General features: G+C 39.3%; 2 protein-coding genes across 4 annotated transcripts; one reads left to right on the top strand and one right to left on the bottom strand.

Moving 5' to 3' along the window:
• Positions 1 to 1,626: 1,626 nt before the first annotated feature.
• DRT101 (phosphoglucosamine mutase-like protein) lies at positions 1,627 to 18,250 on the bottom strand. The gene is made up of 9 exons (XM_088962716.1): positions 18,110 to 18,250; positions 17,760 to 18,022; positions 17,347 to 17,463; positions 17,107 to 17,249; positions 16,767 to 17,015; positions 3,419 to 3,831; positions 3,154 to 3,329; positions 2,469 to 2,565; positions 1,627 to 1,966 (listed from the first exon to the last, which is right to left on the bottom strand). Exons 1-9 carry the CDS (start codon positions 18,168 to 18,170, stop codon positions 1,812 to 1,814), a joined length of 1,674 nt encoding a protein of 557 aa, XP_088818842.1. The 5' UTR covers positions 18,171 to 18,250; the 3' UTR covers positions 1,627 to 1,811.
• On the top strand, positions 18,221 to 20,455 carry LOC148880717 (zinc ion binding protein). 3 transcript variants are annotated; one of them, XM_088962717.1, is made up of 3 exons: positions 18,221 to 18,829; positions 18,962 to 19,873; positions 20,012 to 20,455. In XM_088962717.1, exons 1-3 carry the CDS (start codon positions 18,582 to 18,584, stop codon positions 20,112 to 20,114), a joined length of 1,263 nt encoding a protein of 420 aa, XP_088818843.1. In that variant the 5' UTR covers positions 18,221 to 18,581; the 3' UTR covers positions 20,115 to 20,455. The 3 variants fall into 3 exon arrangements, with proteins under 3 accessions (XP_088818843.1, XP_088818844.1, XP_088818845.1); XM_088962718.1 differs by having other exon boundaries at positions 18,603 to 18,829; positions 18,940 to 19,873; XM_088962719.1 differs by having other exon boundaries at positions 18,619 to 18,829; positions 18,946 to 19,873.
• The last annotated feature ends 1,241 nt before the right edge of the window (positions 20,456 to 21,696 follow it).

The following is a 21,696-nucleotide window of genomic DNA, read 5'->3' on the forward strand; positions in this document are numbered from 1 at the left end:
CCTGGGGGAGCGAGACACTCACCTACTAGGTAGCGTGGGGCGCAGGCAGTGATGGGACCCCAGATGCGGTCAAAGGAATGGTGAATTGGCCGATTGTTACCGAGGGTCCTTGGGGAGCGACTATCTGCTGCTCTTGCCCCTAGTGATTTCATGTTAATGGCTGGATGATGCCATTAAGGTTGAGGTTGAGTTTGAGATTGTAAAAAATTGGGATGACCTTTCGATCATTTCCCATAGACGACAGCAATTGATGATGAGCGATCTAGAAGCTCCTAGTTGGAGGGTTGCCTGGACATACTCGAATGATGAGTTTGAGCAAACTGCAAAATAGATATCAGAGTAACTGGGGTGGATGACTCGGGGAGGTCGCTCTAATGCTTAAGTCAATATTCTGTTGTGGTTGTGAGCTAGAATTTGAGTTCTAGAGAGCTTAAATGCAAATAATCGTGCGTATTTGGACCATGGAGGGATTGATGCCTTTATATAGCTGAGCTATCATGTGTTTTCCAAAACAATTCCAAGATCTGCGGCATAAACGGACAAGATTCGTTTCTGCTTTAATCAGGGAGTAACGTATCAATCAATGAACCTTATTGTCGCCGCCCGATCCGGGCGGGGAGAAGATAAGGCTTGCCGTTATGCGGTGTGATCCCGTAATATTTGGAGTTTGGTGGGAAGCTACTAAAATTAATTACGTGTCACTTCGGTTCCTGGGCCCCGAACTCAATTACGCATCGAGGTGGCCAAACATCCGAACTCCACATACTGCTGACTAGGCTCCGCTTACTGAGTTGTCATCATACAGGCAGATTGCATCCACGTGACCTTTATTTACTAGGTCGTACCAAATTACCCCTCATCATTATCTATTTCCAACCATATAGAAATACAATGGTGGATTAATTTAGTAGTATCATCAGTTCTGAAGTTACTGGTTGTACCATTGAGCATTGGAACTGATACACTTTCCACATAGTGTAGACATAGAGGGCAACTGCTCTATTCATAATACCCCGACCAATTACAATTCACAACTTCAACTCATGTAGGTCCAAGTTCCTCAAGCCGACACTAAGGTTATATTTGGTTTGAAGAAAAAGGTAAGAAATTTATATAAGGTTTGTAAAGATTTCCCTACATTTCCTTTCCTTTCCTTTCCCTATTTTTTCTTTCAAACCAAACAGAGTGTAAATGATCCTAAGATGTTAAAGTATTTGTCTTAGCGCATTTTAATAATATATATATATATATATATATATATATATATATATATATATTATTTTTATTATTATTAGGTTAAATTCAATAAAATGGCCCAGACCGGATTAGAAACTGCACTGAAACTGTAAAAGAAACTCATATATTATAAATAGACTTGATTTATATATATATATATATATATATATTATTTTTATTATTATTAGGTTAAATTCAATAAAATGGCCCAGACCGGATTAGAAACTGCACTGAAACTGTAAAAGAAACTCATATATTATAAATAGACTTGATTTATATATATATATATATATATATATATATATATATATATATATATATATATATATTATTTTTATTATTATTAGGTTAAATTCAATAAAATGGCCCAGACCGGATTAGAAACTGCACTGAAACTGTAAAAGAAACTCATATATTATAAATAGACTTGATTTTTGTTTTCATGTAAACCAAATTTCAGAGAAAGAAAATATAAGCATTCTGTAACTCTGGAAATAAAACTCTACCAATAGAAATGGCTGCTTTCATTTTGTAAGAGGACAGTCTCCAATGAAATTTAGTCTAAAACAAAATTGTTAGTTGCTGCCCAATCCAAGGAATTGATCCACGTGCTGAGCTACAGATTTGGCAAGGTTCTCTGCTGCTTCCTGTGTGGATGCCTCTGCATATACACGTAGAACATCCTCTGTACCTGATGGCCTTATAAATGATCGCCCCTGAGGGTATTTTGCTGCATTAAAAATAAATCAAGAAAATGGTAATTACCCATCCTTTGCATGAAGAATGCCAAGCAAAGAGCAGTATAAACATCAACCGATTTGGTCCTAAAGGAAAAATTATCAGAGACAAAATGTGCAGGCCTCATTCCCAGTTGTAAGGATTTCTAATAGGGTTACAGAACCGGTAATTGATCCAGTATTCCCAAATTTGGCCAACAGTGACCATCTTGGCTGAACATGGTATATGCATCTTTCTGTTCACACTTCACAATCTCTTGATTTTGGAAGGAAACCACCCTTTTACTAATATTTTTTTGAAGGTAAGCTATTATAAGTAGTATTTCCAAAATACTATGAATTTTGGCTCATTGGTTGAAGTATATCTAAAGGATGGCCAACATCTGGACAGGCCAGATTGATGACATTTTGAAGCACATTTATGAGAACCCATATCAGCAAATAGATGAAGATTGGAATCAGTTTAAGAAATCAGGCTACAATATATGTGGTTACCAGTTTCAGCATCAATAACTTTCTGAAGTCCAGATGGCTTCACAACCACTGTTTCTGCATTTGCTGTAACAACAGCAGTTCTATCTGCAACTTTTACCTGAGAGTAGAAGCAGAAAGCAGTTGAACCATTAACTTCCAAAACAAGAACAGCATTATTTTCTCTAAATAGATACATGAGGTACAAGTTTTCAGGCATGTATTTTTTTTCAGATCAGCAAGTTTTCAGGCATGAATTGTCATCCCTAAGAATGGATGGATATTTTCAGGGGTATTCAAACTCCAAAAATGTGCAACCCAAAGGCAGTAAGTATATTCAAGTGTTTTAACCTATGATTCCCAGATACAGATACGGACATGCACACAGTCACACAGACATGGGTACAGGTATCCCATATAATATGCTTATCTTGTGCTTTTGTATCTGGCTTTTTTGAGTTCAAGATCATTTCTCAAGATTGTCTTGCCAAATTTTATTAAATTTCTGACATGTATAGACGTTTTTATAGTATAGATTGTTAAAACATACCATTAAACATATTTCAAAAGTGCTAATGCTATAGGATACATAGTGTCTATGCAGTATCCCTGTATCATAGGTCTCAAGTCAATTTGAAAACCAGAGTACCAAAACAAAGAGGATGGAATAACATAAGAGAATTTCCATAATTGGCAGTCTATGGCATACCTTAAGTTGCCTACTTGGGAGATCCTGATATAGTTCATTCCATCTCTGGATTGACCATCCCTTATGTCGCAAGATGGCTTCCACCAAAAGCAATCCACTCAGAGCATCTCCCACTGCCTGATTGATCAACTTGCTCACTGCCAACAGTCTCAAAGCAGCTTTTTGCTGCTCTGAACCTGAAATAAGAAAATTATTTGTCAATTAATTTTAATACTTATAGTAATATAAACACTGCCAAAAACTTGAAACCATATCAAAAATAAACCTTTAGATGTTTTATCAAATTCAACATTTTTTCCCTCCAACCATGATACAAAATGTTCTGAGAACAAGATAGTCCCATGCCCATTTGCCTCAAAATAGATTCCAGTATCATACTCGGCAGCTTTCTCATGTAGATACTTCACTCCTGTGGGAGTAAACATGACTTCTAAGCCCAACTTTTTGAGGTAATCTGTCGATGCTCCATTGGCATATGCTGTTTGAACAATGCCTAGCCTCACTGGATAACCATTTTTTGCTTCCATATTTTCCTTGTTGAGAATGCTTAATTGCTCCTGGATAAATAGAGCAAATAGAGATAATATCTTGTCTCCATCCACAAGATCAATCTCGTTACTTTCTGAAAGAACACGAAAATATACAAGTCGATCAGCATCTCCATCCAAGCTTGCACACCTGAAACACTAGAATATACACTTAGCAACTCTAAATGCAACGAATAGTGTTCAAAATCTCTAAAATTCACCCTAACTATTGGTAAAGTCAAATTGATTATGATGCAACAAAGCACAGTTTTTCAGGAATAGGTAAGTTGGTACTCAGCCAGAGTTTCGTTATTTAATCATCACCATTTCCTCAAATGATCATATGACCAGGACAATAAGAAATCTTAATTTGAGAACAAGATATTGAAGCATAATCAATGCCAGATCTGAACAGGAAGAAATATATTGATGTGAATAAATCCAATAAAGTATGTAAAAAGCTAAAGTATGTGGAAGGCTGGCCAAGTTACAGGTTTCTGGAAAATCTAAAGTATGTAAAAAGGAATCTAAAAAAATGGGGGAAAGAGGAATTTAAAGCATTCAAGGAAGAGAAATTAACACTATTATCAGAATTGGATGACCTAGACTAAAAGGAGCAAACCGGCCAGTTAGAGGAGAGTGGAAGAAGAAGGAGAATCAACTTAAGACAAGAATGGGAAAAGGTGGTAAGGCGTGAAGTAGTGTATTGGAGACAAAGATCAACGATCAGATGGCTGAAAAAGGGAGATAAATATTCTTGATTCTTTCACATATATGCTTCTGGGAGAAGGAAAAGGAACCACATCTCAAAAATAAAAATTGAGCAAAGAGAGACAGAGAACCCCAAAGAAATCTCTGAAGCCTTTGTAAGCCTTTTCAAAGATCTCTATTCGAAGACTGAAAGTAGAGACACTTTTCTAAGCTCTTGGGAAGGCTCAAAGATTTCAGAGGTGAGTAAAATCTGGTTAGAAAGGGAATTCCAAGAACAAGAAGTGATGGAAGCAGTCTTCGATACGGACGGTGATAGGGCACCAGGGCCAGATGGATTTCCACTTTTTTTCTATCAGACTTGCTGGAATACTATCAAACAAGATCTGCTAGAGGTGTTCAAAGACTTTTACCACTCGACCATAGTAAATAAGGGGAACAATTCCAACTTCCTGTCTGATTCCCAAAAAGCTAGGCACTCTTGAAGTAAAAGATTTCAGACCTATCAGTCTAGTTGGAAGTGTCTACAAAATACTAGCAAAGGTGTTGGCTAGGAGATTGAAGGAAGTTCTAGGTGAGATCATTTCGCCTAATCAATTTGCTTTTGTTAAAGAGAGGCAAATTGTTGATAGCATTCTGATAGCAAACGAATGTGTGGAAGAGAGAAAAATGAAGGGCAAGCCGGTGATTGTGAAGCCAGATTTGGAAAAAGCGTATGACAAAGTGGACTGGGAGTGTTTACTACAAATCACGAGGCTAATGGGGTTTGGAAGAAGATGGATTCAATGGGTGGAGGGATGTGTTAAATCCATGTGGTTCTCAATACTGATCAATGAGCAACCTAAAGGTTACTTCAAGGCTAGTAGGGGATTAAGACAAGGTTGCCCCCTCTCCCCCTTACTCCTCACTCTCATAATGGAAATATTCAGTCAACTGGTGAAGAAGGTAAATCTGATAGGGTTGGTGAGGGGTTACGAAGTTGGCAGAGATTCAATTCAAATGACGCGCCTTCAATTTGCAGACGACATTATGCTGTTTTTAGAGGCTGAAGAAGACAATGTTTGTCAATTCGAAAAGGGTCATAATCTGTTTTGAATGGATTTTGGGGCTTCGTGTTAACTTCTCTAACAGCAGTATTGCAGGGCTGAACATAGTAAATATTCAGTCCCTAAACAAATTTAAGGAAATTTTGGGCTGTAAAGTCGAAAGCCTTCCTTTTTCCTATCTTGGAATGCCTCATGGAGGGAACCCGAAGATTCAAAGTTTCTAGGACCCAGTAATAGAAAAATGCAAAAAAAAAAGAAAGGCCACATGGAAAAGAGACTACTTGTCCAAAGGCGGGAGACTCACCCCCATTAAAGCTTCTTTGGCAAACTTGCCCACATATTATCTCTTGACCTTTCGAATGCCAACCAAAATTGCCAATCAGCTTGAAAGGCTTCAAAGATATTTTCTGTGGGAAGGAAGTGGGGAAAAGGGATCTCATCTCGTGAATTGTTTCCCAGGTGTGCAATTCTAAGGAGGACGGAGGCTTGGGAATAGGTCATTTGAGAGAAAAAAATACAGCTCTTCTAAGTAAATGGTTGTGGAGATTTCCTCAGGAATCGAATGCCCTATGGACTGAGATCATCAGCAGCAAGTATGGGAAGCACACCAATGGTTGTGACTGCAGTTTGCACTTGAACCAGATCAAGGACATAAACCCTTGGAAAGGTATACACTCAACCTACCAAACTTGCATTCCCTTTATCAGGTGCAAAGTGGGAAAGAAATGGGGATAAAATAAAATTCTGGACTGATGTTTGGTGGGGTGACTCAACCTTAGCAGTATCCTTTCCTCGCCTCGACAGCCTTACTCAAAACAAAGAAGCTCCCATCTCCCTTGTCTTATCCTTGTATCACTCTCAGTTCAACTAGAACCTAGGAAGGTCCTATATATCCCCACATGTATGCTGTTTTTTCTAAAAAGCCAGGGAATCAGCCAATCATATTCTGATCCACTGAGGAAACTAGAAAATTCTGGATTTTCTTTCTCAATCTTTTCAATTTTAGTTGGGCTTTCCCTGAACATGTGATAGACTGTCTCAGATAATGGACAGCAAGAGGGTTAAGCAAAAGTGGAAGGACTTTATGGATTTCTGTAGCACATGCTATCCTTTAGAGCATCTGGGAAGAGAGAAATAACCGAATTTTCAACAACAGAAAAAGAAACTGAGGAGCTTTTGTCTATTATATCTTATAGAATTTTCCTTTGGATTTCCAACTCAGAGTTTTTTAAAGGAGTTTCCTTTTCTGATCTTCAAAGAAATGCTGCAGATTTTTTGTTTTCTAAACACCAGTCCTTAACCACCACTCTTCTGTGGCAGAAGGGGAGATAACCATGTACTTTGATGGAAGTGCATTTGGAAACCCAGGTGCAGCAGGAATTGGTGGAATTTTTAGAAGAAGAGATTGTACAGTAAATTGGGCTTTCAGTGGACCAATAGGGATAGCCTCTTCAACAAAGGCTGAAATCATGGCAGCACTAACCGGAATCAGGATTGCAAGAGATCTGGGCTATCAGAACATGATCATAAAAGGAGATTCGGCAAATACCATCAAGTGGCTAGCTGACTGTGGTAGTGGTCCATTGGCTTTAGCTCATTTCTTGGATGAAGCTAGAGATATCCTCTTTTAACTTAAATGCACAGCTGGGTTGGATCCCTAGGGAGCTAGACTCTGATGTGGATGGCCTAGCAAAAGCTGGTGCTCACAGGGATTTCTTGTTTAGTGATAGCTTTCTTCCTACTTAACATTTGAGTTGTAATTTCTGTGTACATCTTCTTATGTACCCACTGTTTCATTAATAAAGTTACCATCTTTTTCAAAAATAAATAACAAAACCAATAAGCAGATAGTTCCAATAATTTGTTCCACCTATTGTCAAATACGGTTTAAAAAGAATAAATGGTCAGATGGGTGAAACAGTAATTAAAGCTTCATTCTCGGTCATGGTGAAGGCTTCCCCCTGTCTCCACTTATTGTTACTCTTGTGTAGATGTTTTTGTCACCTAGCCAAGAAAAGCAAAGATGGAGATTGGATTTATAGATGCCAAGTAGGGAGGGAAAGGGCTCAGATATCTCACCTTCAACTTATAGGTGATATGGTTCTCTTTCTGGAAGCAAATAGAGAGACAATATTTCAAGGATTTATTGGATTGCAGGACGGATGTTGGAAGGTCACTGATCAAATATCTTATGTCCCTAGGAGGCAACTTGAAGCTTCTCTTGTAGCCTGGTGGAGTGGACATGAAAAAAATTATCCAATCCTTGTTGCCATGACACGTGATCTACTAACCCCCCTGGTGTCTACAGTTCCATCAGAGTCTTGTTTTAGTGCAAGTATTAGGGTGCTAGACGACAAGAGAAGCTGCATGAATGATGAAAATCTGGAGATGTGCATCTGCTTTAAAGATTGGTTGGATATTAAGGATAGATTACAAGACAAAGGAGGGCATGACATTACACCTGATCTTTCACCTGAAGCAGATGATCAAAGTCAAGGAGATGGAGGTGCAAGTGGAATTTAAAGAAAATGATGAAGTCAATATTTTTTGTATACTCAATAATTGTGTAGCATTTTTTCAAATTATTGTAAATTGTGTTTTCAATTTTAATTAAATTATTTGATATTTTTTCAACAATGTAATTTTCTATTTTCAATTTGTAATTGTATTGTACTTTTCTATATTTTATTAATTTATTCCATTTTCCATGTTTCATCCATCCGACCATTGTATTATTCAAATTTAAATGAAATAAAATTCTTATTTTTTCCAATTTGTTGTCCACTTTGTATTTGGTTAAGTATTTTTTCATTTCTTTGTTAGATTTCTTTTTTTTTTTTCAATTTGTTCCCAATGGAAAGGTAAGTATTTTAGTTTTATTTAGCAAAAAAAGTAAAAAAAAAAAATCCAAATGTCAAAAAAATTAACAATTTGGCCTGGTTCGGCCCAGGCCCAGGCCCAAGGCCCGGCTTGTGGTCTAGTCCGGCATGGCCCAGTCACCCAAGCCCACGACACGGTTTGTAGCCCGCCCAGCCCAAGCCCACAACACAACACGGCACAGCACGGGCCTGTATAGGCTCAGGCCGTGGGCCATGCCAAGTTGACCCCCCAAATTATCCCAGGGACAGAAGAATGGCCCAGGACGGCTCGCGGGCCAGCACGGCTCGTTTTACAGGTCTATGTCTACAGCCCAATACTGATAGGAAAGACAGTTTTTCTAGGAGCTGGTTGAGATGAGAGGAAACTCGACATTACCATGGATAATTGGTGGCGACTTCAATGTTACCAGGTTTGTTGAAGAAAAGAAAGGAGGTCAGGTTGGAACAAGGGCAATGCAGGACCAAGGTTCAAAATATCGATACGTTTCAATACTTGTTTTTTACTTTTTTTTTATTTTTTTTTCAAAACTAGTTCAGGTGAGCCGGTCTAGGATCCCTCCATCCCTTGAACCGGTCAGATCCCGGATATACCCACTATAGGGGCATATCGGAAGGGTCCCGGAACGATACGTATCGGTCGATACGTAACGATACTTTGAACCTCGTGCAGGACTTTTCAGACTTTATAAACAATTTTGAGCTGATAGATTTACCTCTCTTAGCTACAAAATTTAGGGGTGTTCAAATTCGGTTGATAAGTCGAAAACCAAACCGAACCAAACCAAATAAGCAAGTTCGGTTCGGTTTCGTTTTTGTATTTAAAAAAAATCGGTTTTCGGTTTTGGTTTGGTTTGGTTGAGATTTTCAACCGAACCGAACCAAAAACTGAATTAGTGTTTATTTAATGAAGTATATTAAATATTTAATGTGATCTATTTAATACTTTATGCTAATTAATCATTATATTTCCCAATGACCAATTTGGCAATTTCTCATTGGGCTTTAATTGTCTATGAATAACTTTTAATTAATAATTGTTAATTAAAACCTAGACTAATTGGCAATTTAATGAAAGTATTTCAAGATTTCCACCAAACTGCAGCTCTGGAAAGAAGCCTAAATTCCACTTTCATCTCCTTAATTCCTAAGGTGGAAGGGGCCACTAACATTAAATATTTTAGACCCATCAGTCTGCTAAATAGTTTCTATAAAATCTGGCAAAGGTCCTAGAAGAAAGATTGAAAACAATTCTGAGTTCTATGGTTGCAAAGAATCAGTTTGCATTTGTGCCGGGTAGACAGATGTTAGACAGTGTTCTGGTGGCAAATGAACTGTTAAACTCAAGGAAAAGGGAGGGTAATACAGGGCTGATTTGTAAATTGGATCTGGAAAAGGCCTACAACCATGTCAACTGGAAATGCTTGGATTTAGTCTTGGAAAAGATGAACTTTGGACAGAAATGGAGAAACTGGACCAAAGTTTGTGTTTCTTCCCCCAATTTTGCAGTACTAGTAAATGGTGAATCAGCAGACTTCTTTAAAAGCTCTAGAGGCCTCAGGCAAGGGGACCCCCTGTCCCCTCTTCTGTTTATTTGTATAATGGAGATATTGTCTCTATTTGTTAACCAAGTTGGTGAAGAAGGTTTGTGGAAGGGGTTTGAGTCAGCACTAGGAGGAGAAAAGGTTCAATTACTTCAATTTGCAGATGACACCTTGTGTTTTATAGATGCGGATCTAGATCATCTGGAGGTCATGCTTGGGGTGTTGAGTTGGTTTGAAGTGTAACAGGCTTGAGGGTTAACTGGGCCAAGAGTAGAGTAATTCCAGTGGGGAAGATAGAGAATCTTGAAACTCTAGCAGAAGCTCTTGGGGGGTAGAATCACTCTACTGAAAAGTTCTCTTTCTAATCTCCCCTCCTACTTCCTCTCCCTCTTCCCAATACCCACTAAAGTGGCGCATAAATTAGAAAGGCTTCAGAGGGAGTTCCTATGGAAGGGTTGGGAGGAGGAAAAGAAAATCCACCTAGTCAGTTGGAAATAGGTTTGTACTCCAAAGGAAAAAGGTGGCATGGGGGTGAGAAGTCTGAAAACTTTTAACAGAGCTTGAATGGGAAAATGGATCTGGAGATTTGCTAGAGAAAGAACTAGTTGGTGGAGGTCTTTAATTGTAGTCAAGTATGAAACAGATAGAGGGGACTGGTTAACCACTTTGAATCTTCCTTCCCTGGAATGCTCTCTTTGGAAGAAAATCATGGAAATCTACCCTCTGCTCCATAATGATCTATCCCCTAAGTTGGGTTCAGGACATCGTCTAAAACTTTGGAAAGATAAGTGGTGCAACAACAGGTCCTTTGAAGAACTGTTCCCTCAACTGGTGGCAGATTGTTGTGAAATGATTGGAAATAGTCTTGCCTGGAGTCCTGCTTTCCGAAGACCTTTCCAAGACAGGGAAGTGCACCAAGTGGAGGATCTGTTAGACTTGCTTTCTAGCCAGATCTTGAACCCCCTTGGAAGAAGATTCTTGGATCTGGGAGTGGAATGCAGATGGAATGTTCACTGTGAATTCATTTGCCAAAAGATTATCTGGTGGAGGAAATGAAAACTTTCCTGCTGCTAAAATTTGAATTCAGATTCCTCCTTTCAAAGTGAATGCTCTGCTTTGGGCGATAGTTTTGGATAAAAACCTATCTAAACAGAATCTGGTCAGAAGAAGAATTCTGATTCAGAACATGTTTTGTGAGCTGTGTGGTCAAGCAGAGGAGGATAATAACCATCTTTTCATCCAGTGCCCTTTTGTGGCAGTATTATGGAGCCATCTCCTCTCTTCTGAAGGTATTTCCTGGGTCATGCCAAAGCAGGTACCAGAGCTGTTATGGAGTTGGGATCTGCAAGGTCTATCTAAGCTGGCTAGAAGTGTGTGGTGGGCTATCCCTACAGCTGTGATCAGTTCCATCTGGACGGAGAGAAACAGAAGAATCTTTCAAAATAAAGCAAAGGAGGCAGACTGTCTTGTTTCCTGTGCAGTGAGAAAATTCTTGGACTGCAGACGTGAAAGGTTTCCATCCTAGGGTATTGGGGACTCAGTTAAGGTCTAAAAGTGAGCTTGAATTGTAATGTAATCTGAGAGTCTGTTCTCAGTCTTTGCTCCTTTGGGGCTTCTTTGTATGATTCTGTTTTCAGTTAATAAATTTGCTTTACCTTTTTCAAAAAAAAAAAAACCTAGACTAATCATTAATTATTAATTGTTTTTGAAAAATGCCCAATTCGCCAATTCTCCATTGGCATAGGGCTTTGGGCATAGCTTTTATAGCTAATTAATTAAAACCATTGGGCTTTGGGGCATTCTAACTCTTAATTAACAATAATGGTCAATTAATTAAAACCATTGGGTTTTGGGCATAACACTTATTAATTATAAATTATTTATTAGTTGTTGATCAATGTTTGTCATTTATGTGAAATTAGGGCCCAACTGAACCGAAAACCGAACCGAATTCGATTAAGGTCGGTTCAGATCTGAACTCTAGTTTGGTTTGGTTCGGTTTGGTCGGAGAAAATGGTCAAACCGAATAGTCGGTTAGGTCCTCGATTCTAACCGAACTGAACCGACCGATTGTACACCCCTAGCAAAATTTACTTGGTCCAACAATCAAGAGGACCCAATTCTAGTGAAACTTGACAGATTCCTAATCTCAGCCAATTGGGAGGTGTTAGTGGAATTTTTTTTAGCATAATTTCTCACATAACATAATTCACCCAATTAGACCAATAACTGGGTTTTTTGTTATTTGGGTAAACCCCATTTGGGAAATCACGTAGATATTCCCTTAATTACATATGTACTAGGGGTAGAGAAAACCTTTTGATTCTGATTCAAAAGTACCAATGAAAAAAGACTAAACTAAGTATCATTTTTCTACAGAATTTTCCTTTGAAAATTCTGGTATATATTCCCTCTTTGTTTGAGAGAAAACCAGCATATAAAGAAACAAACATTGTATGCATAACAAGTAAATAGGCATCATAAAAAGCATCTTTCACCAATAAGGCTACAAATGGCCTTTAAATTGTGGTTGTGTGCATTATTATGCTGTGAGGAACCATAATCAGCCAAGTTTCATGAACAAGGCTGTAGATGGTTTTTCCCCTCACACATAGGTTAAGAGGTTGTAAGGAACCATAATCAACCAAGTTTCATGAACAAGGCTGTGGATGGTTGTCTCCTTACATGTATTTCAATATGAAACAAGGAAGAAAAGAAAAATAAAAGGAAGAAGGAAAGGAGTGAGAGGAATAGATAGAATATGGTCTTCCATCTCATGTGGGAAGCACAAAGAGTATCATATTGAAGAGGTGTAGGAAGGAAACCAGATTCCCTACCTTCTTCTTCCTTTTCTTTTATGCTCTCCACACTAATCTTCTTCTCTTTTCTCTTCCCACTTGTTTCTTAGTGCTAGAAATCCTGCAGATAAATTAGTAATAGCCAACAAAAAGGCATTAGCCCCTTCTCCTTGTAGGAGAGGGGTTTATGTAGAGGAGGGAGGTGGTTAAGCAACTCCCCACTCCTCTCTTCTTAGAGTGCCAAGTGTCACCTCATTTAAAATGGGTCAAGGAGGGAAAAGAAAACTCTTCCTTCCTAAGGTGACAAGTGTCCCCCCACTTCAAGTGGTTAAAGGAGGGAAAATAACTCTCTCCCTTAGGGTGACATGTGCCCCCCCCCCCACTTCAAGTGGTTAGAGGAGGGAAAATAACTCTCTCTCCCTTAGGGTAACATGTGTCCCCCCACTTCAAGAGGTTAAAAGAGAAAAAATAAACCATTCTCCCTAGGGTGACACGTGTCCCCCCACTTAAAGTGGTTAGAGGAGGGAAAATAGTCCTCTTGTTAGAATAGGACAAGTGGCATCCCCTCATAAAATAGTGGGACACCTCACAATTAATTAATCAAAATGGATTTAGGGCCTGCTGTTCCACTAAATGGGCTCTACTGCAGGCCCATTAAATGCTTATTGTATTACAAATAAGCTCAAATAACTTGGGGCTTGTTGTTCCCTAAACTAGATTGCAGACCCCTTTCTTTATTAAAATGTTTCAGCCCACTAATAGGACTGGTTGGGCTTATAAGAAAGCCCTTTTCTCTTCTTTATTATTATTTTTTTAAGCTGTGACTGGGAGTATCTTAATAACCTACTCCCCATCTAGCAAATTTAAGGACATAACAGGAGGATAGCTTTCTAGGCACAAAACAAGAAGCTTTACCACGTCCACTATCAGATCACTGCCCTATTTAGCTGACTTCTTGCAGAAAAATCATTGAACATACTCCTTTCAGACTTGACAATATCTGGCTTGAAGAGTAGGAGATGAGGAATTTAATTGTGGAGAAGTGAGATGAAGTCATGTGGGGGGTACAAGTTCTTATGTGCTGGCCAAAAAAACTAGGGGCAATCAAGGTTGTCATAAAAAATTGGAGACAAGAAAAGCCGCTTCAACTAAGCAAAAAAAGTTAGAGTGCCTGGAGCTGATCAAGGAGTTGGATAAACTAGAAGAACAGAGAGTGCTTTCTGAAGAAGAGAGAAGAAAGAAAGATGAAGCAAATATCATCTTTGATAAACTAGCTTATAAGGATGAAATAAGCTGGCGGCAGAAAGCAAAAGTGAAGTGGCTAAAGGTGGGGGGCAAAAACTCCAAATTTTTTCATAGGATGGCTAATGCACAATACAAAGTAAACAATATCAACAGGTTGGAATTTGATGGTCAGATAGGGGAGCAGCTGAGTGAAATTCAAACTATTGTCACAAATTTCTACAAATCTCTGTTTTTAGAGCCTTGGAAGAGCCGATCTCTGCCAAAAGGGATACAGTTTAAAACTTTAAATGAAGCTCAAAAAGAGGATTTGGAAAAACCTTTTTCCAAAGAAGAAATTTGGGAAGCTACTAAGAAAATGGATTTTGATAAATCCCTGGGGCCTGATGGATTAACAAATCTATTTTACAAGAAATGCTGGAATGTTATTAGAGTTGATATATAAAAGGCTTTTCAAGAGTTTCATGATTCTACTTCTTTGGTGAGAAGTTTGAATGACACTTTCATTACTTTAATTCCAAAGGTGGAAGGGGCATTAAGCCTTAAAGATTTCAGGCCAATAAGCCTGCTGAATAGCTTCTACAAGCTTCTTGCAAAAGTGCTGGCTGAAAGATTAAAAAAGAATCTAGGAAGTGTAATTTCAGAAAATCAGTGTGCTTTTATTAGGGGAAGACAAATCTTGGGCAGTGCTTTAATTGCCAATGAAGTGATTGATTCAAGAATGAGGGCAGGAAAACCAGGAATTCTTGTAAAATGGATCTTGAAAAAGCCTATAACCATGTGAATTGGAGATGCCTAAATTTCAATCTTGAAAAAATGAACTTCAGTTAGAAATGGAGAAACTGGATGAAGGTATGTTCCACACCAAAATTTTCTGTTATAATTAATGGAAATTCCTCTGGTTTCTTCAAAAGTTCAAGAGGCATTCACCAAGGAAACCCCTTGTCACCTCTTCTTTTCCTTTGTGTGATGGAAGTCCTGACCCAATTCGGGCAGGACAGGCTGGTCCTTGGGAGGGCTTTGAAATTAATCCAGGGGGTGAAAGGGTAGTGTGCTTCACTTTGCTGATGACACACTGTGTTTCATTGACGCTTCTTTTGCTTAATTAGAAACACTAGTGAGAATTTTTTTTTGGTTTGAAGTGGTAACAGGGCTAAAGCTGAACCTGGGAAAATCTTCTCTGATTCCGGTGGGCAGAATTGAGGACATAGTTGTGTGGGCAGAAGCTCTAGGTTGTAAAGTGAACAAGCTCCCAACTACCTATCTTGGTCTTCCGTTGGGTGCAAAGTGCTCTTCTACAGCAATCTGGGAGCCAGTGTTGGAAAGACTTGAGAGGAAACTCACTTCCTGGAAGGCAAAGTACCTTTAAAAAGGGGGAAGAGTAACCTTGATTAAAAAAACTCTTACGAATCTGCCAACTTATTTTCTGTCTCTCTTCCCCATCCCTAGCACAATAGCAAAGAGAATAGAAAAATTACAAAGAGACTTTTATGGAAAGGGTGGGAAGATGAAAAAAAGATCCACATGATAGCATGGGATCAGATTTGCACTCCACAGAATTCAGGTGGTTTGGGACTGAGAAGAATCAAAAATTTCAACACAGCCTAATTGGAAAAGTGGATCTGAAGATTTGGAGTGGAAGAAAACTGCTGGTGGAGGAAACTCATTGCATCCAAATATGGTCTTCAACCGAGGGGATGGACAACTACTATCAACTTGCCTTCATATGGATGCTCACTATGGAAAGCTATAATGAAAACACTTCCTAGTGTCCTAAAAGGAGTGAGTTTCAAGTTAGGAGATGGGGAAAGAATCCGCTTCTGGAAGGATAAATGGCTTGATGATGTATCTTTGGAAGAGAAATTTCCTCTGTTATTCTCAGTGGCTGGGGATAAAGAGGCAATGGTTGCTGACTCTTTCAAGTTAGTCCAAGGTGAAGAAGACTGAGAGGTAGATGAAGTTGTGAACTTGCTGAGTAGCCTAAATACATTTTCCTTTCAGCCCCTGTCAGAAGACCAATGGATCTGGAATTGGACTGCTGATGGAAAGTTCTCGGTTAGATCTTTTGCTGATGATCTGACTATTAGAAGGGCTATGGTCAGAGAGGAATGGCAGAGTTTTCAGAAAATAGAAGAAAGAGCCTGAGGTGTTAATCCAGTGTATTGTGTCCAGACTTGCTTCTTGGTTTTCTATCATCCCTGAGTTTTGTAATCAAAACTTGTTTTTGATGCTTAGTTCAGTTAGTCTGTGGGGTCTATGATCATATCCTTTGGGGGTGAACTGGTCTGTGCTTTTCCCCCACCCTTGTATGATTATCTTATCTTCATGAATAAAATTTACCTTACCTCCTTTCAAAAAAAAATATTAAGCTTTTTTTTTTAATTTTCTTGTCCAAAAGTGGTGCCCCCTCTGTTCAGGCGCATACTTTGCATTGCATCTTGCACCTCAAGCTCTAGGAATCCTTTGCACTTGTCACTTGTAAAACGCCAATCTTTAGAAGACCACCACCTGTACCCATAAGGGGTGATCTAATGCAAATTGAAAGTTCTAAACCACAGCAAAGGTAAGAAAGGGGTGGGTTGGAGTAGCAAGAACAAACCAGATACTCATGGCTTAGAAAACAACATGGCCTTTGACAGGGTGAAATGGCAAAATAAGATTCATGTAGTTGATCCCTAATAGTAGGGGTAAAGGCCTAATTGAGCTCAAATTCTATGGCCACTGAACAAATAATTAATGAAAAAGATTTGCCTGAATTTTGAGTTTTAGCATTTTATCCCGTATTTGTATTTTAAAGGATAATGGAAACCTTCGAAAAGAAGTGTACTTTAACATAACTTTTGAAGTTGAACACATAGATTAGATAGCTAACCTCATCCCAACATCATTTGGACCAAAACCATGTGGAACAACCTTCTCCTTCTGCACGTAATCAGCTCCAACTCCTTCATTAAGAACACCGCCCTTCTTGCCAGAATTCCGGATGTCAATAACTACTTCCTTCAGAAAACTTTTCAATTCTTCAAGCTTTTCCCCACCAACACCATTAGCTCCATCCACAGTCAATTTATCATCCATCACATTTGCTGTGGTTTCCTTGGGCATCAAATCCATCAAGCACCTATATTAATTAATAACATATGCATGTTAAGCAACCAAGGGTTTAAATGCAATATGCATGCTACATCCAAACAAGTTTCTATTGAACTAACCCAAAAGAGTTCGAGAGTTGTTCAAAATAAGCAGCTTCAGATGCTTGCATTCCCTTGTTTCTACATCGAACCATCCAGTGAAGTTGTGGAGTTGTGACAACCCCAACGTCAGTGGCAACAGCTCCAACTATGGAATTGATTCCCTTTAATCCAAAAAGGAGATTACGACTAAGTTATACAAGATAGTAAATAATTAAAATAAGACAATATGGAGTTAACGGTGGATAAGGTTATTCTTACCTGCTTTGCCGCTTCGAGGAGAGATTCTCCACTAGGCCTTGTATCTCTTCCCAACAATATCTCCGCAGACTTCACTCCAAATTGAATGTTTTCCTCCTTCACAAACTCGATTATCAACTGTTTTGAGAGTCCACCAGAAAGTGCAAATTCACTCATTCGGTTGAACTCTCAAGCAATACTGAATTATTACAAAAGAAAAAAATAGAAATAGTGGGAAAATCAATACTAAAAATAAAAGGGGCCCTTCTAGATTTTTCAGTATTTCAATGCCATGAACAAAATTTTTATACCAATTACGAAATAAACAAACCAGAGTCAAAATCAAGTCCCGGGATCAGAATTTTAATCGGCGCAACAGCTTTTAAACTACAACCAACACCAATTGATTCAAAACCAAAAGGCTGTAAACTGACCCGGACGAGATCTTCAGCATCAATAGCGTTAGCGAGGGAGTCAGCGAATGGCTCCCACTCTTGGGTCAACATGCCACCATTCGGGTCAGCCACCTTGACCCCATTGTCGGAAACTTGATTGTGAGAAGCAGTGATCATCAATCCAATAACCGCCTGAGTCTTCAAGGATCTCAGAGCTGCCAGAATCCCAACCCTGAACACCGTTGACGACAAGATCGAAGCGTCTGCCCTGAATCCAGCCGTTCCATATGAAAGCTTCACCCCTGTATTTAAAATTTCAGAATAAAAAAATTAAAAAAAAAAAAAAGCTAAAGACATTCGTTCTGACTGCGAATGCGGTTTTTACAGACCTTGAGGACGTGGGAAACGAGAGGCCGCTTCGAGGAGAACCGCTCTCTGTTGTTCATCCATGATCGACTAAAGCAGCAGCACTGACACAAACTCTCAAATAGAAAATCTTCCACAAAGCCTCACCACTGGCCGGATGCCGGAGTCTTCCTCCCTCTTCAGCACTGTCACATTCAAGTTCAACTATGCAATCTCACTTTCACTTTGGAATCAGATTATTCGAGATGGCCATATGGGCTCTGCGTCCAACTCCAACCCATGTGAGCCCGGATCTGCTGTATCCACTATGCTTTGGATCTTCAACCAGACTCTTGCGTGACTTGCGCCCAACCCACGAGACAGATATGGGTTTTGACACTGTGTCCAACCCATTGTCACAATCACACTTTAAAATCAGATCCAGATAGGTATGGGCTTCACTAGTAAAAGCCTTGCACAGATGGCCCAAAATCAACTCACAGGCCCATCTTAAGCATGGAAGATGGAACTACCATTAAGGTAAGATTAGAAAAGCGCGGGAAGGACAGACGGAGAGAGAGAGAGAGCGAGCTCAGAGAGGGAGAGATGGAACACGAAAGTTGCAGAGGAGGAGCTAAAGCAGTGTTAAATCTTCAACCGAACTCCTCAATCTCGATCGCTTATCACCCCCACTTTGGGCCCCATGATGATCTTATGCTTCTTGAGATCGACGACAAGCTGCTTCCTGATATCCTTCACAACAGGTAATCGCAATGAATTTTCAACTCTTCAAATTCGGTTTTTTAGGTTTCATCCATGTTTCTTTTCTGTATCTCTGCAATTTCTTCGACTTGGGTTATGATTCAGTATTCAGTTCTAGGGTTCTTTATTTGTAGAGTGAGTCTACGAGGTCAGTCCGACGAAGAAGCTCTTCTTTGTACGCCGTCCAAGACTTATGCCGTCAAGTTCGTCGGAACCTCCAATTCTGTGTTCCTCGTTCCTCCATCAGATCCGTTGGAGTCGAGTGAGACTGCTAGCGATGAGCCAGTGGTTGCATCGGTACTCAAAGTGGCATTTGGAATTATGGAACTTGTGGAAGTTGCTCCCAAGCTGGATAAGCTTAAATTGCTCCTCATGGAGAACCCCTACAGACCAGAAGATGAGATGGATGTGGAGGAATTGGAGGAGATTGAGAAAGACAAAACGGGTTTGTTTCAATGGGAGGACTTAGTTGACAGGATACAAGCTAGTGATGAGGAATTGAGAGCTGGTCTGCGAGCTCTTTCGGCTGTGGAGATTGATGGCTATTGGAGAATCATGGATGAGAAGTATATGGATATTGTTCTGAGTATGCTTTTGCACAATGCGGTGTTGAATGGATGGTCTTTAAATGCGCTTAAGGAAGATGAAGTTGTGGGCATGCTGGAGGCTGATGGGTTTCCCCGCAGGCTAGCACTGCATTGTTTGGAAGTGTATGGAGGCGAGGTAGGAGAGGGGAATGGGAGCAACGGTAGAGCGTGGGTTTTGGATGAGAGGCGGGTTTGTATTCATTTTGCCAGAGTGGTTCTGAAAGGAGGGAAGATGAAAATGAAGAGTTTTATGGATGAGTGGATGAAGAAAATTCCTGCTGGGATGTCTGCAAGCTTTGAGATGTTGGAAGGGGAAGTGTTGGTAGAGAGGCTTGGAGTTGAGACATGGATCCGTGCCTTCAGTGTTTCATCTCTGCCCTCCACTCCTGCTGATCGTTTTGCAGTGCTCTTTCGGGAGCGACAGAAGTGGGAATGGAAGGATTTACAGCCATACATCAGGTTTGCTTGGATCCCTCTCTCCCTCTTCCTTTCTCCTCCTCTTCTTGGCTAATTTATTGAAACTGTTCTCCTTATATTTATTACTGGATTGGTTGGAATTGATTGCTCTAACTTTTGTTTCTGGTTTTGTATTTATAGAGATTTGCGTATACCAGGTCTCTCATCAGAAGGATTGCTTCTAAAGTACACTCGAAAAACGCAGCCTACCTCAGATGCTGAACCTGTTTTCAGTGCAAGATAATCTCACCATGCATCTCACGGGGCATTCCATGCTTGTCTTCTAATGAGTGGTTAAGATGGACTGTTTACAAGGTTGAACCACATAGTGCTATAAACAATTAGTTCTGAAGGCATCTTTACTGTCCCATCAGTTGAATTGTTCAGTGGCTTTGCCATAAAAATTACTAAATCTATTACATAAATCCTGTTATACTTGTATCTTGTTTTACATAATAATTTATTAACAACAGGCTCTCTGATGGGATGTATGGAGTTCTTTTTGTTGATCACCCAAGATATGTAAAGGGCCCAATATAGGTTCATTGTGGGAGAATGGAATTGGTTTCTCTTAGCCCCCTATTAAGGTGCTGCCTTTAATGGTTGATAATATCTTTAGTTAATCTTTTTCAACTACACACATTTTCATCACTATAGTGTTTTTTCTGTGTCTTTCTGCTGAAGTGACTATCGGTGTTCTTCTGCTGCATCTACCCTAGAACCTAGTAGAGGGTTTTATCTAGCTTTTTATGTGCCTTTGTTGTCTTCTTTTGGTGATGCAAATGACAATTACATACTTCGAAGATGGTTCTGCTTAATCTTTGATGGTTTATAATCCCTAGGAAGATACTCCTTGGTGATGTTTGTGTAAAATTTGAATATTGAACCAGATAATAGGCTTTTAGATTTATATTGACAATTTGTTGTGGCTAGAGAAGATGAAAAAGCCTTGGCTGATATATTGTGTACTGGTTTGTTGAGGCAGAGACCTTGTTAGTTCTTAAATAGTTAAGCTGCACTTTGGTGGGTGTGTCCTCAAGAATCAAGATCTGGGTCCTTTGGGGCCCAAAAGATCAATGAAGGTGACTATTGCATTTTCTGAATCGCCTTTCTAGGTCCATGATTATCAATGATTTAAAGAGGCAAGGTTTATGGATTTTAATGATGGTGGCATGTCTTTCCATGCACTATGTGGGGCAAGTTAGGAGAGCTGACCCTTTAGATATTATTGGAGAATTTATGTTCCTTGCATTTCATAATGCATGGATTTCAAATTCAAAAAGAGAAGGTTAACATGTGAAGAGAATGAAAGTTATTGAGAAGAGGGAGGGCTAGGATTTCATTTCATAGTTTATTAGCTCTCAGCAAAGGAACCACCTATCCCCCCCCAACTCCTTTTCCTTATAATCTAGACTCTTTCATTGCAGCTGCGAGTGGAGCCAAGGTTCAAAATATCAGTATCAAGTATCATATCAGAAAGTTTGGATACAGATATGGGTAAGGATACACTTGGATGCACATGGAATAGGTGGAAAGATTGGATATGCTTGGATAAACCAGGGTCCAGGGAAACTCTTACAAATCCCACAAATGCATTAAATAACACTAAATCTGAGGTTGAAATAACTATGAATAAGGTATAAACACATAATAAATGTGCATTTTAATAGTTTATATGAAGAGATACATTAAATCTACAATACTGGGATATACATGACATAAGAATCACCCTGCCCTAACTTATTTTGAATCTTAATTTTTTTTTATGTGGAAAATGCTTTACATGAGTTTAGTCCTTGTTGTATGAGGGCAACATTGTCTAATTT

This window comes from Nelumbo lutea, chromosome 1 (assembly GCF_056320005.1).
Source record: "Nelumbo lutea isolate HS-2025 chromosome 1, American lotus-T2T, whole genome shotgun sequence".
Classification (NCBI taxonomy): Eukaryota; Viridiplantae; Streptophyta; class Magnoliopsida; order Proteales; family Nelumbonaceae; genus Nelumbo; species Nelumbo lutea.

What these genes read in the sequence shown, in the direction of transcription:
- DRT101 (XM_088962716.1), bottom strand. Translation starts at nt 18,170, where the DNA reads ATGGATGAACAACAGAGAGCGGTTCTCCTCGAAGCGGCCTCTCGTTTC. An exon ending in TCCTCGAAGCGGCAAAGCAG is followed by an intron (nt 17,250 to 17,346) that starts GTAAGAATAACC and finishes TTTGGATTAAAG; the next exon opens with GGAATCAATTCCATAGTTGG. An exon ending in AGTTATTGATGCTGAAACTG is followed by an intron (nt 1,967 to 2,468) that starts GTAACCACATAT and finishes TTTTTAATGCAG; the next exon opens with CAAAATACCCTCAGGGGCGA.
- LOC148880717 (XM_088962717.1), top strand. Translation starts at nt 18,582, where the DNA reads ATGGAAGATGGAACTACCATTAAGGTAAGATTAGAAAAGCGCGGGAAG. An exon ending in CCTGATATCCTTCACAACAG is followed by an intron (nt 18,830 to 18,961) that starts GTAATCGCAATG and finishes CTTTATTTGTAG; the next exon opens with AGTGAGTCTACGAGGTCAGT. An exon ending in GATTTACAGCCATACATCAG is followed by an intron (nt 19,874 to 20,011) that starts GTTTGCTTGGAT and finishes TTGTATTTATAG; the next exon opens with AGATTTGCGTATACCAGGTC.